Source organism: Anoplophora glabripennis, unplaced genomic scaffold, assembly GCF_000390285.2.
Source record: "Anoplophora glabripennis isolate ALB-LARVAE unplaced genomic scaffold, Agla_2.0 scaffold217, whole genome shotgun sequence".
Classification (NCBI taxonomy): Eukaryota; Metazoa; Arthropoda; class Insecta; order Coleoptera; family Cerambycidae; genus Anoplophora; species Anoplophora glabripennis.
The window spans coordinates 123,611-139,370 of NW_019416331.1; the positions used below are offsets into that span (position 1 = coordinate 123,611).

Below are 15,760 nucleotides of genomic sequence, written 5' to 3' on the forward strand. Positions count from 1 at the left end.
TCTTCTACAAATTGTAAATTTATTAATATAGGTATGTACCTCATATGTATGTACTACATGGAGGAAGCACCACGTGTTAAAAATGTAGGTAGACCGCAGACCTTGTCGAGTGAAAGGCATAGATAATATAGTACTAAACTATACTCGGCGGCCGAAATTATAAAGAGTGACTAAGGTCACAAATATAGAATAAGCTTTTTTAAGTTTAAGTCACAGAACATCCCTAACTGCCCTAACAGCTAACAGCTCTTACACACGAGCGTTGTTTTACCGATCGGCAGCCGTCCGTCACACTTGCCGGCAACGATTTTGTGTGTAAAGATGTATTTACCAAAGTAGGTAACTTTGTGTAAATTAAAAATTTATCGGTTATTTTGCCGATCGGTGTACAAGAGCCGTAACTGGTGTGGTTACTCACTCTATAGATAAACGAGTTATACATATACATAGTAGGTATTTGTTCTAAAGTATTCCTACTGGTACTGGTACTGGTAAATAATAAATTAAATATGCAGCTGTAAAGACAATGAGTAAAAATTAAATAAATTATTATCACCTATTTATTTGAATTTATATTTATATAAAAAAAATGTGAGACATGTCATTGACATGTTTTGTGTCAATATGTTTACAACAAATACAGACATTTCATAAATGATTACAAACCACGTGACTATTTTTTTTTTTTGAACCATAATTTGATTGTACCGATTTTAAACAGCTCTAGCTGATTTACTTTTACCTAATTAAAAATTTCACTTCTTACATTATCGTTAAAAATCAGCATTTAAATTAATCACAGTTATAGCTATAAACACATTTCCGTCTAAAATCTGTTAAAAGCGTTTCTGAATTGCTCTTAAGGAGTACCTCATATGCATTGGAAAGCATTTTTTTGTAAACGTTTGAAGGCAAATTTATTTCCTGTAGTATTGACAAGACCTTGTAGGCTTCAATTTTTTTAGCTTGCTATCAATTGTCGACCTATTTATTAGAGTACATTTACGCTTTCGGCCTATATATTGAAATTTGGGGGCTTCAACAGTTTAAGCTCCCAGATAATGACTAAATCCATATATCTAGTGTCTAGAGTCAGCACATTCACTTTGCTTCGGTACCTGCACTTTTCTCAGTTCTTATAAATTGAAACTAAGTTTTTCTATACGTAAACAAGAAAAATTCCCAAATCGTAAAAATTAAAAATATATAAATTTTTGGAAAATATCTATTTTAATCAAGTCTGAACCATCTGTTAGCATTTTAAGATTGTTAATTTTGTGGTCTCACCCGTTTTAAAAACATTTAAAATATAATTTGTTGTATGGAAAAGGGTTCAAAATGTAAATGTTTTTCAATAATCTTTATTAATAATATCTATATATTTTTATCTTATACATCTGCATTATCAGAAAATTTAGAACAAAGTCCTGGAATGTCTTGAGGATTTCTTTGAAGTTTATTATAAGAACACCGTTTGCAACTGTGCCCTTGTAGATCGTGTAAACAAAATTGGAGCGGGGAAAAAAACTCCTCGTTTGCTGGAAGTGGAGACTCGTATCCAGCTCGGGCTGCTTCCATTTCCTCGTTGTTGTCAATCTGGCTGTGAGTTGCTGTTATAATAAAGAACGGTAAATGTGCTTATACAGGGTGTCCCGAAATTTATGCAACAAAATTTGGTCACAGATTCTTAGGACAAATTTAGGCGACCAGTATTTTTTATTTTTGCCAAATGGCCCCCTCTTTAGGAGTTACAGCCCCCTGAAGTCCACCCCTAAGAATAATCTTTTTTTTATATCTCAGAACCCTGTTGTATGAGAATCACTAAATTTGGTACACAGGGGTTTTATGACATGTGGAATCTGATGGTGCGACGATTTTTGGTGGGGAATCCCCATAAGACAATTTTTCGTGGGCCCCTTGTCTTTGGAGCCAAAAAAGTTTGGTCCCATATTTAAATTTCTTAAAAATTATCAGTCCACTAGAAAGCCATTAAATTTAGAAACTTTTTGTCTTTATACTTTTTTCGTAAAATGCAATGTTTTCGAGAAAAAAGTCAAAATGTGATCGAATGCATATCATGATTCGCCATTTTCTTCAAAAACATTGCTTTTTACGAAACAAATATCAAGAGATAAAAAAGTTTCTAGATTCAATGGCTTTCTAGCTAACTAATAATTTAAAAAAAAATCAAATTTGCGACTAAATTTTTCTGGTTCCAAAGACAAGGGTGCCCACGAAAAAGTGCCTTAAGAGGGTTTCTCGAAAAAAAGCATAGCACTGTGAGATTCCACATGTCATAAAACTCCTGTACATGGTTTTGAGATATAAAAAAGACTTCTTTAGGGGCAGATTTCAGGGGGCGGTAACTCCGAAAGAGGGGGCCATTTGGCAAAAAGAAAAAATACGGGTCCCCTAAATTTGTCTTAAGAATCTATGACCAAATTTTGTTGCATGACTTTCGGGATACCCTGTATACAGGTGTCTCATAAATTAATGTCCAATAATTTACCACTTGATTCTATTGCAAAAAATAAGAATATATTTTCCTATAAACATGGGTCGAGAAATGCTTCCTAAGGGAGCTATGCCCCCCTAAATGGGGCCTCAAAAAATATACAGGGTGGTCGCGATGTAATGGGCCAAAATTCATGACTAGATTGCTGACGTGAAAATATTGCGATTTAGACAAACTCACCTTAGTCCAAAAATTGATACCTACAGAGATACAGGGTGTTTAATGCAAAATATTATTTTAGTTTTTTCTTATTTATTTCATAATAAATGCTCATATCGAGATGAAATTTTGGTGTTAGGGGTTTTTTGGGGCGAGAGATTGAAATATATCCATGGTTTGCTTGTAGCTCATAGAGAGCGCCACCTGCGCTAGGTCGAATGCNTGTTTATTCGTTTTACTGCGGCGTCTTTGAAAATACTCAGGTGGCATGACATAACATTCCTATTATTTGATAAGGTTTAGATTATTCAGTTGTTAAATGTTTGAAATTATTTGTCTTTGCGGAAACACTATTTAAAGAATATGGGGCCCTTAAGACAATTTTTCGTGGGCCCCTTGTCCTTGGAGCCAAAAAAATTTGGTCCCATATTTAAAAATTTCTTAAAAATTATCAGTCCACTAGAAAGCCATTAAATTTAGAAACTTTTTGTCTCTTTATACTTTTTTCGTAAAATGCAATGTTTTCGAGAAAAATGTCAAAATGTGATCGAATGCATATCATGATTCGTCATTTTCTTCAAAACCATTTCGTTTTACGAAACAAATATCAAGTGATAAAAAAGTTTCTAGATTCAATGGCTTTCTAGCTAACTAATAATTTAAAAAAAAATCAAATTTGCGACCAAATTTTTCTGGTTCCAAAGACAAGAGGGCCCAAAAGTGCCTTAAGAGGGTTTCTCGAAAAAAAGCGTAGCACTGTGAGATTCCACATGTCATAAAACTCCTGTACAACATGGTTTTGAGATATAAAAAAGACTTCTTTAGGGGCAAAAAGAAAAAATACGGGTCTCCTAATTTTGTCTTAAGAATCTATGACCAAATTTTGTTGCATGACTTTCGGGACACCCTGTATACAGGTGTCTCATAAATTAATGTCCAATAATTTACCACTTGATTCTATTGCAAAAAATAAGAATATTTTTTCCTATAAACATGGGTCGAGATATGCTTCCTAAGGGAGCTATGCCCCCCTAAATGGGGCCTCAAAAAATATATTTTTTTTTAATATTTCCGAAACGGGTTGAAGGAAAATTATGAATTTTGACACCATGAACGCTCATTAAATGTCGAAATAGGTCATTATAAAATTTTTCAAAAATTTCAGTCAGGGGTGTCTCAATTGGGGGGTCGTCAGCTAAAATTTGCCCCTACTGTTTTGTTTGTCGAAATTTTCAAATTCAGATGTCAACATAATTTGATATATCTTCATTTCCTCTACAAAAAAGGTACTCTTTATTTCTTTTGATAAAATGCTCCATTTCTGAGAAAAACGGATTTAAGCATTTCATTACATTATCTTAATAAAATTCAAAAATCTTTTTTTGAATAGCTAAAATGGGTACATGTACCATTATGAATTTTAATATGTTATCATTCCATTATAATATAAAAATAGTATACTACTTGTGACGACTGAAATTCTATTGTAAACTCAATAATAATATGATGTATACAGTACACGCCTAAAGTATGGAATAAATTAAGTAAAAACGAAACAAATTTTTTTTGGGAAAAATCCTCGAACAGGTCGATGAATGTAATGACATTATCTTAATAAAATTCAAAAATTTTTTTTTGAATAGCTAAAATGGGTACATGTACCATTATGAATTTTAATATATTATCATTCCATTATAATATAAAAATAGTATACTACTTGTGACGACTGAAATTCTATTGTAAACTCAATAATAATATGATGTATATAGTACACGCCTAAAGTATGGAATAAATTAAGTAAAAATGAAACAAATTTTTTTTGGGAAAAATCCTCGAACAGGTCGATTTTTAATTTAAAAAATACATATTTTAGCATATAAGGCGATTTTCAACCATCATTTGTTTTGGAGCAATGACATTATCGACATTTTTTTTAAATATATATTTTTTCTTGATTCTGAAAGATCGTTTCATTGTCGATCCGACAGTATTAAAATGTTGCCATCTTACAGAGGAAAGTTTTCGAGTAAATGACGATTGAATGTTAAAAAACGTAATTTTATTCATTCATTAAGTTTTCTACCTAAATTAAGTGTTCGAATTGCCACCCACTGACTTCTTGACAATACGCAAGTCTGTGTAGAAATTCTTCTTGCACATTATGAATTATTTCTGGGGTAACTCTGTGTATGTCATCTATAATACAATTTTGGAGTTCTTTTAAATTATGTGGTCACTTTGGACTTTAAGTAGCCCCATAAGAAATAGTCCAGGGGTGTAAGATCTGGGGATCTCGTGAGCCATTCTACTGGTCCTCGTCTGCCGATCCACCTCCTAGGAAAACAATTGTCCAGAAAGTCTTGAACAGGGCGCGCATAGTGCAGAGGTGCACCGTCTTGCTGAAACCATATGGTGTCATCAGGAATATCAGGGCCATTATCGTTAGCGCTGGAACAAGGTCATTTTGTAAAAACTCTAAATATCTTTCTCCTGTAAGGATTCCTTCAAAGAAGAAAGGCCCTACTATTCTGTTGTCAACTATTCCAGCCCACACATTTCTGTGGGTGTTTGGTATGTGTCTCTGCTATCCAATGAGGATTTTCCCGACTCCAATACCTGCAAGTTTGACGGTCCACTGTATCATGAGACAAAACGTGGCCTCGTCTGAAAAAAGTATTTGCCAGTGTAAATCTCTATTTACTTGACATAAATCCATCATAATTTCACAAGAGTGTAAGCGGCGGTCGGGATCGTCTTCATTGAGTTCCCGCACAAGATGATATTTTTCCTGCCTCAGGATACGTAGCACTGTGGTCTGACTAATTTCATTGTTTACTGCAACCAATCGTGAAGTATTATGAGGATTATCTACCATACTTATCAAAATGTTCTGTTTGTGATCTTCATTAACGCTTGGACGTCCAGGTTTTGGAATATCTACAACATTGCCAGTTTCTCTAAATTTAGATTATATCTTACTGACTGTTGATTGGCTGATACGGCGATCTGGATGTTTTTCATTAAATAAATCGCAAACTTTTCTGCTGTGTTCTAGTCTTATCCCCGCATCCGATAAGAATTATAATTTCAATTCTTTGTGTGCCAGTTAAATGTGCCGTAATACTTTAAATTCAATAATAATTTTTATATCGCTTACAATATTTAGAAAATCGATATGACAGTGACATTTTGTAAATACACCTACGTGATCCATAAAAAACTTTACAGGCATTTCGAAAAACTAAATTTGATAACGTTTTTGCTTTATTTTAATTGATTTGGGTTTTCTAACATTCAATCGTCATTTACTCGAACACATTCCTATTCCTGGCAACATTTTAATACTGTCGGATCGACAATGAAACAATCTTTCAGAATCAAGAAAAAATGTCGTCATTTCTCGAAAACAAATGACGGTTGAAAATCGCCTTTTATGCTAAAATATGTATTTTTTAATTAAAAAATCAACCTGTTCAAGGACTTTTCCCAAAAAAAAATTTGTTTCGTTTTTACTGAATTTATTCCATACTTTAGGCGCGTACTGTATATTATATAAGTTAGCGCAAAAAGGGATCAAGCTAGGGAACAGTGCACTTCTCACAAAAGATCAAGGCATTCAAGAGGTTAATAAGTTCAACTAATAGGGAGACAGAGACAAGTTACTTAAATAGGAAGTTTACTGTAATAATATCCATTGTCTAGTATGTCACGAGATGATAACAATAATGGTGTACTGTTTGAAACAGTATTTTGAAAATTAAATAAAAATTTATACGAGATAAATTTTTGATCATATTACATTTTGCCTGTAATTTATAGATGTCAGAATTTATGATAAGCAAATATTCTTTTTTTAAGTTGTAACTTTGGCACCCTGTATTGTAAAAAAGAGAGTCTAAATGAAAACTGGCATAAGAGGCATTATTTTTGCCCAGACTCTATGGTTAACAGCTTGACCTACTTATTGTAACACCCTGTATAACTTTAAATTCAGCAACTCATTTAGCAATAAGAGTTTTTAGCATTAAAAAACAACATGTACGGTTTGGCACAGTTGACCGGCCGATTTTTCTTATACTTACCTGGAAGTTCAATATCTGCATTTGGAATGTCTTGGGAATGACTTTGAGATTCATCAGGGGGAGGATATTCCATAGAATTATCTTGGTATTGTGGATTCTGAGTGTTCTCAGGAACTTGGCCTGTGAGCAATAGTTCTTTTACTGAACGAGGACTTTGGGGCGATTTTGTACTCTGAGCTGCAGAAAAAAAATTATTGAACTGTCACAAATGTAAAGTAAAATGTACCTAAAATAATGAAATCGTGAAAAAAATTGCCTTGCAGGGTTCATAGTTCAAAAGTAATATAGAATTCCCCGACTATTTCAGATTTTCCCCGACATAAAAAAAATCCAAATCACTTGTAGTTCATTTTTACATACTATAATTGGTGTTTATGCATTAAACTTTTTCTAGACTGGACTCCATAATCTTTTTTTAAACCCAAAGAACATCTTATAAAGGTTTAAAAAACACAAATAGTTTTCTCTTTCAAAAACTCAGGGTTGGCTTTCACAAAATTTCCAGTTGCAAACATCAAATTCCCTGACTTTCATGAGTACAATTAAAATTCCCTGACTATTCCCTATTTTTTATGAAGAATAATGAATTCCCGGTTTTTCAAGTCGCTACGAACCCTGCCTTGTATCGTTTTATATTTGCATGAAATTATTATTTAACTGGAATTAAAAAAAATAAACGAATTTGATGGACATGATGTGTTAAACTATATTTTAATTGTGCTGTCTACTAATACGAAGTTCAAAATTATGCACTGTCACAAATGTAAAGCGAAATGAAGTTAAAAGAATGAAATTGTGATAAAAAAAATTCAAAAACGTACAGGGTGTTCCATTCAAAAAAATATTAGTTTGTCGCACTTTTTAGGAACACTACTAAGTACTAATCGTCATAAAAAGGTCATCATTATTTCTTGGAACAATTTTCATATTTAATATTTTGCCTTAAATAAAAAGTTAATTGTTATTTATAACCAATAACCAACTAGATAAATTTTTTATTATATTACAATTTGCTTGTGACAATGTCGAAATTTATGATAAGCTTTCTACAAAGATTTTTTTTAAGTTGTAATTTTAATACCCTGTATCTTAAAAAAGAGAAGCCTAAATGAAAACTGCTAGCATAAGAGGAATTATTTTTGCTCAAAGACTCTACGGTTAACGGCTAGACCTGCGCTACTGTAAAACTATATAAGTTTAAATTTAGTAATAAGAGATTTTAACATCAAAAAACAGCATGTTGTGGTTGACACAGTGACAGAAGTACCTGAAAATTCAATGTCTGGATTTGGAATGTCTTGGGAATTACTTTGAGATTCATCAGGAAGAAGATATTCCATGGAATTATCTTGATATTGTCGATTCTCAGAACCAACTTGGCCTGTGAGAAATAGTTCTTTATTTTCTGAAGGAGGACTTTGGGACCATTTTTTATTTTGAGCTGCAGAAAAGAAAAAGATTTAGTGAACAATCACAAAGGTAAAGTGAAATGTGTAGCTAAAAGAGGATAAATGACTTACACTTCTTTTTTCCTTTTCCCTGGTTGAATAACGAAAACACCTTGTGAACATACTCCTTGGATTTATGTTCTCGAGTACGTGATTCTGTTTGACACTCACAAAGTCCTTTGATCTTCTTACCATTATGCTTCAATGTGTACAACTTCTGTATGTTTTCTTGAATATCCTGTGGTGTTATTAATATATTACTGCCAGTTTTCTTTTGCAGTGAGAGTAACTCATCAAAGAAACGCTTAGCTTCTTGATATTCTCTTAAAGTTTTTTCCAGATGATCAACAATGGCCTTTTTTGCTAATTGTCCCAAAGATTTCTCACTGCAGAAAAAAGGATATTTCAGACAAATTGAAATGTTTTTTTTCTTAATATATGATTTGTTTGACCATTGATTATATAAACTGTTAGGAAATAGTATACTCAAGGGATTGATACAGTACATGTTAAAAATCTTACCGTGTAATCAAGTATTCAATATATTCCTTATAAGAGTCACTGAATGGTGTTGTATTATTCTCCAGAAAATGTGCAAATTTAGCACATGTTTTTATAATTACATTATGCTCCTCATCAAGTTCATTTTTTCTTGTAGAGATATGTTTTATTAACTTTTGGGAATTTTCCAATACTGCTTTTTTGTTATTTATGTTTTTTTGTATGTTTTTATCAACTACTTTGTTTTCCACCGTTTTTGTCAAATAATAAATGTGCATGTGTGTGGAAAAGTCACACTGGCACTGTATGCAAGCTTTTGTAAACGAATTAATAGCTGAACAATGTAGTAATTCAGGGCTTCCTATTATTTCTTTAGGGACATTTCGAAGAGAACAGGGATCGTGGCATATTTGTTTGTAATGATATTTATTAAGTTCTCCTACCTAAAAGTAAAAGATTTTGATTTAAACAAATAAATACAGTATAACCTCCTAATAGCAGACATCTACTGACAATCCTAAAATGTCCATTATATACAAGTATTTCTTATATAGAGAGGAAGCAAATAATAATATAATACATTTATCAAAATGCATAAAAAAATTAAATAGCATAAACTTACTACGAATGTAACTAAAAATATGGGAAAAAAACAACAATAATATCCCTACAAACATATAGGCATTTAAGAATATACACACAATCTTCCAAAGATCTATTGCTTATTTTAAATAATCTTTAACTGCCACTTACTTTGCTCTTTTCCGTTTTGTGTTAACTATTTCTGATTTGTATTTAAGTGTAGAAGTTGACAAATATTCTTAGTGATGTTAAAATTGCTAAAGCTCAAAAAACAACTATTTTAATATTTTATGTGTTTCTGAAATTCTTAAAATAGTAGCTACAAGTTCCTCATCTTCAAAGTCAGTTTTGATTTGATCGCATCAATACAATCAATAACAAATATGTATTTGAATTTGAACTTATTAAATCATCATTAAATATTGAGTATGTTTTTAAATTAATCTCATTAATAATGCTAATGGTATATCCTCTTCTATATCACATTTACTTATATCACTATTACACAGGTTAAATCCATATTTTAACAAAGTCACTTGCCTGAATTAAATGATACAGTAAGTATATCCACACATGTGTGAACTGAAAAAATTATCCACATTCACATTTTCTAGTAGGACTAGAATCGATAAAGTCGTCACTTCAAAAATTTCGTAAAATGAATCAATGGTGCTTCATATGTCTTCGACTGTTTTTAGTTTAGCATAGATTGATAGCAAATAAGTAATTATAACGAGCGAAGATCCCAGATTCATTCGTCACCCCATACAGGGATGAAATGAACTACATTACATAAAAAAATGCTCAATGCTCCATTATAATGTGCAGTTAAATTTTTATTTTATCACAGATTGACAGGTCCATTTCCATTAGTTAGCCCGTACGGGGGAATGAAATGGGGTGAATTTCATAAAAAAATTTGTTACTTCGTTATAATGTGCTTTCAAGTTTTTATTTTACCATATATCGACAGGAAATAAGTACTTACTTATTTCGTGTGGATCTATGGTAAAATAAAAACTCAAAGGCACATTATAACGAGGTATCAAATTTTTTCTCCCCATTTTATCCCCCTCATACGGGCTAACAAATGAAAGTGGGACCGTTTATTAATGCAATTACTTATTTCCTGTCAATCTCTGTTAAAATAAAAATTTAACGCCACATGGTAACAATGTGTCAGATTTTTTTATGTAATGTTGTTTATGTAATGACTAATGAGTCTGTGAACATTTTTTTTTAAATATCTCTACTCATTCTAACCACAAGAATTAGCCCAGAAGTCGGAGAGTTGTATGGGAGAGGAGGTGGCATATTATTATTATCAAGCAGGCTGCATTGCTAATTATAATTACTTATTTTCTATCCGTCTATGGCAAAATAAAGACAGTTGAAGATACATTATAAAGGAGTAATGATTTTTTTGTTACGAAATTTTTGAGACGACGACTCTATCGATTCTGGTCCTACTAGATAATGTGGATATGGATAACGTCACACCTGTTATATTCACTAATCAGATTCTGTTTCCTCTGCTTGTTATTAACAGGTAATTTTATACATATTTTTGTGTCTTGGTGAAAAATAGTGTATAATCCATTTTATAGAGGGTTGATTATTAAGAAATGGTATTATTAAGGATTGCATTGCAAAATCCGGTGAAACCAAAATTGATCGTGAGGTGTCCCCGTGTATTTTCAATACCTTAAGGTTTGATGGCTAGATCTACTACAAATGAAAAATGACAAAAAACTTAAAAAAAATGATCACTGAAAGTCCGCAAAATATATTCCCTATATACATAAAATTTATTATAAAGTGGGAATATCCGACTAGGAAAAAATGTTTTTTTTTTAATTTTTTTACTCATCACAAATTTTGTAATCTTAAGAACATTTGTGTGTAAATTTCATATTGAAATTCCAATAATTGTGGAAGTTATGGGCAATTTATCAGAACGCGGTCGAGCAGCCGGCTGCCCGTTGCACAGCCTGGCCCAGACTCTTTTGTCAGTGTCTAGCAGGTATTATTATAACAGTCTGTCTAGCTAGAATGTCATTCTACCATCAATGTGCAGCAGTGAGCAACATTTATTATTTTGTGCAACGTTCTGTGAAAGTTGTGAAATGGATAGCAGAAAAGATAGCACGAAATGCTGATCAGCATTGCAATATTGAAGATACGGAACACATGCGTAAAGCCGAAGTCAAAACTGACAATATGACCCGTAAAGAGATCACAGTAGAAGATACAGCCAGTGCTGCGGAGAGCCTATTCTATGGTCTAGGAATCGCAGATTAACGGTAAAGTAAAAACAAGTTTTCTCAATATGATATTATGTATTATGTATTACGAATTTTTTACAAAAATCAATTTTTCTAAAAAAAATTGTCCAAGTTTGGAATATGAAGAATATTTGTGTGTAAATGTAAACTTGATATTCCAAGAACTGTAAGTTATGGGCGATTTACTGAGAAACTAGCGAGCGACTAAGTTCACAATTGTGTGAATTATTCGTGAAACTTCAAATGTGATTATCTCAAAAGACGGTTCCCAAAAAATTATTTGGAAAATAGCTCAACCAATTGCTTCAAAAATTTGCCACAATATTTTCGGACAGGTTTTCTACTTTAGAATGTAGGTTTTGTTTTACTTAATTATTTTTTTATCAAGCCAGAAAGGTCGGAAATTAAGGTTGAGAAACGAATGTTAAAGTTGTTCCCCCTTAAAATTACTCTTTTTTTTGAAATTTAAGCTTCTCCAAATTTTTGGAGCATTACATGCATCTTTCAGACTGCACTAGGAAATTATAGAAAAAAAAAAGGAATATATACCTTATATATCTCTGTACATTTTTTGCTGGTACATATTGTAACAGGTTGTGACAATTCCATCACTTCTAGATCTATTACGGGCATGTATAATTTTTTCCTCAATTCATCTATAGTATTAGAGCTCGTATCTAAATCTTCCTTATGCCTTTGTAGAGCAAAAACATTGTTACTGATAAGTAGAGATATTTCGGCAAGTGGATGTAACAGCTGTATTATGAGCCTTTGAACCTCATTGATGGCATTTGTGTTCTTTATAATATAGGGTTGCAATGGAGGATTTTTGGAATCTCCAATAATGTATTCTATCAAGCTGTAAAACAACAATAATTTTAGAACTCAGTTTGAAATAATAAATATGTGACTTATTTTCTAATCAACAATAGTATCATACTCTTACTTATAGAAGAAATAGTTTATGTAAAGCAGTTGCAAGTTTTGAGTTGTATAATGTGACATTTAATCAATTTTTTTTAAGAAATATATACCTATTTTAATAGCTCCTGTAATTTTACTTTATTTCAAATTTATTTGAAATATATAGCTTAATATCTTTAAATTTAATTTATTTTACCCACATAAGAAATAAAATAATTCAAAGGCATGTAATGACTAGAAAACTCAACTTACTTGTTACATTGTTCAACTGACCAAGTCCAACTCTCATGATTTCTTTGTGCTGTTCTAGGGTTAAATTCAATATTCTGTTTAATTGCAGTCAGATAACGAAAAGCTTCATTGTCAAAACAGAAAACATTCTTACCCAGGGGAATGTCCACATACGGCGGTCTTGCTTTAATGTTAGCAACAACCTTTTTTAAAATAGGATAAGTCTCTCCTGCAGTATAATCTGTATCTCTGGCATTGGTAAAAATAAAAATAATATTTCTGCTTGCTGACTTTTCTAGACGTGAGATAATCTGAGTCATGCAATATTCAAAATAAATGGTTATTCTGGAGTTTGTTGGTTTAAACAGATAGCAAATGGCATGCAGTTCGTGAAGATATCCAATATAACTAAGAATTCTTTCACAATTCATGTCATCTTGATCAATACCCCTTCCATCACCAATTCCTGGCGTGTCAATCAAGCGAACTTTTAATGCACCATTCCATATGGGAAATACATATGATTTTACGTCTTGGGTTGCTGACATACCTACATTAACGCATTCATTTTTATCATCTTCAAGGCTAGAACCAATTTCAACTTCGTGATATCCACCATTTTTATCTTGCACAGTGAATTGTGAAGATATCAGTGTTATTAGGTTTTCCTGTGCAGCTATCTCAAATTCCGGGAATGTTAAATAATTTACAACAGAATTTATGAATGTAGATTTCCCTACTCCAGTTTCACCAAGTAGTAGAATGTTTATAAACGGATCATATTGAATCTGTGGATCCTTTGCCATATCTGCTATATTATTTTCTTCAGACATTGTTTAACAGTTCTGCAAAAAGCAACATTTTTTTATATTATAGGATTACTACTGAAATGAAGTCATGCCTTCAAATAGGTAAAAATTCAAATTTTTAAGGTATAGAGTTACGATGTACATGTGCTACAAAATATAATGTAAAAATGAACTCGTCTAAAAATGGACCTATTTCAAAAATTAACTTTATACATTCAAGCTGTAATTTTCCATGTAGTTCTGTTCTTGAAAAAATACAATTATTTGTCTTGACAGCTTTTAAAAAACTTACTCCGTGCATAGTTAAGACAGAAAAAGAGGTTATTAAAATTTCTGAATAAATATCAAAATATAAATATCAAATAAAGTCATTAAAATGAAGACTAATGTTATTAATTTCTTTAATCAAATAACTAACCGAATTATTAATGTTTGTCATGTTATGTAAGTGTTTTCAGTTCGTTTTTTAGGTTTTACGCGAAAATCAGGCTTTTTTCGAAAAACATAAAGTAGTAATTTGTAGAAAATTGAAAAACAAATCCGAAAATATATGACTGTTACCGTAAAGCAGTGGCGTACTATTTTATTTAGAAAAATGTGCCACCCCGATACCCTGTATTCCTGCAACCGGAGCATCTAAATTTTAGGAAAAGGCCTTAAAAGCCATTGCATATGGACCAGATAGCTTGTTTATTCAGCTTTAATTTCCTTTTTTCAAAATTTCGATACGACCATTATTATTCATCGAAATATAGGACTTTTAATGGAAAAGAATCCTTTTGTCTTCAATCATCGATATCTCGGCGACAAATGGTCGTACAGCGAATTGAAGAGCAGTTTCGAAAACTGTAATAAATTTCCTATAACATGCTGCCGCAACTTTTCGGATTTTTTTTCATCTTTTACATGAATTTAAAAAAACAGGAAAAAAAGGGTAATTTATGGTTTTTTAGAAAATTGACGGCTAAATTATAAATATTCACGAATGACTAATGTTAAGCATGACTTACAGTTCGGTATACCCAGAAGAACCGTGTGAAATTTCATCTCGATCTAACGAACCGTCTTTTTGTTTCAAACAGTCAAACTTTTGAAAAAAATTAAAGGGTAACACTTCATAATCATGATTAAATTGGAAAAAAAATTTTTTTTAAGGTTCTCACATTTTACCGCAAACATTTAAATTGAAAATTTTCGAAATTTTTTTTCAGAAGAAAAAGGGTAGTTTTGAAAAAATGTGATTACAGACTGCACAAAAATTAATTACAAAGTCTCAAAAAACGGTATGAATCGGGGTCGAAATCTGGTTTGGGTCATCAACATTAATTTTAATTTAATTAAAAACTGATGAACTGTAGCATACGACAGAAAAGCCGAATCGTGCTGGAAACAATTGGATTTTGGTTTGTTCAATGTTCGAAAGGTTTTCCAAAAAAAAAAAAATTATTTGCGGTAAGAATGTGAGAAAACCTCAACAATTTTTTTTTCCATTTTAATCATGATTATGAACTGTCTAAGCTTAAAAAACGTGACTCTTTAATTTGTTTCAAAAGTTTGACTGTTTGAAACAAAGAAACGGTTCCCTAGATCGAGATGAAAATTCACAGGGTTCTTCTGGGTATATCGAACTGTAAAAGTCATACTTAACATTAATAATAATAATAATTTATTGATGTCAGAACATAAGATAAATGTTTACACAAGTCACAAAAGAAATGTGACATCAAAAGAATCAGTAATTAAAAATAGGTTAAAACTAAAGCACAGATATGTGAATGAATCTTTAAAAAAAATACTACAAATAAATACTATAGATACAAAAAAGCACTATTACAAAATACATAAAGAAATATATCACTCATCAGTCATCACACACACATTACATGGTATTCCTAGGGGACTAACAAGAGCAACAAAATCATTAAAATAATCATCAAATGAGTAAAAAGCCTTCATTTAGTTCATTTTAAGAAAGTTCCTTATTCTCATTTTATAGTGAGCATTACACAAGGACCTAATTGGCTTCAGGTAGCATATTAAAAAAGGGCACGCAATAGTAATAGTAATAGTTCTACTTAGTCTAAGAGGAACAGGGTTTATATTATACCTGTTTCTAGTAGGATAATCATGGTTTATAAAATGTTGACGAAACATATGGATATTTTCCTTAATGTACAAGAGACATTATAAGATATATACACTTGCTGGTGTATGCCATATTTCT

At 31.7% G+C, this 15,760-nt stretch overlaps 1 protein-coding gene across 1 annotated transcript; it reads right to left on the bottom strand.

The window, feature by feature from the left end:
• Positions 1–1,389: 1,389 nt before the first annotated feature.
• LOC108905306 lies at positions 1,390–13,573 on the bottom strand. Its single transcript, XM_018708114.2, has 7 exons — positions 12,749–13,573; positions 12,122–12,431; positions 8,727–9,148; positions 8,277–8,590; positions 8,024–8,197; positions 6,757–6,933; positions 1,390–1,610 (listed from the first exon to the last, which is right to left on the bottom strand). Exons 1-7 carry the CDS (start codon positions 13,558–13,560, stop codon positions 1,390–1,392), a joined length of 2,430 nt encoding a protein of 809 aa, XP_018563630.1. The 5' UTR covers positions 13,561–13,573.
• Between the last annotated feature and the right edge of the window lie 2,187 nt (positions 13,574–15,760).

Excerpts from the sequence above, each read along its gene's own strand:
- LOC108905306 (XM_018708114.2), bottom strand. The coding sequence starts at position 13,560 with ATGTCTGAAGAAAATAATATAGCAGATATGGCAAAGGATCCACAGATT. Across the intron at positions 9,149-12,121 it reads AATGTACAGAGATATATAAG|GTAGGAGAACTTAATAAATA; the intron begins GTATATATTCCT and ends TTTTACTTTTAG. Across the intron at positions 6,934-8,023 it reads TCCAGACATTGAATTTTCAG|CTCAGAGTACAAAATCGCCC; the intron begins GTACTTCTGTCA and ends TTTTTTCTGCAG.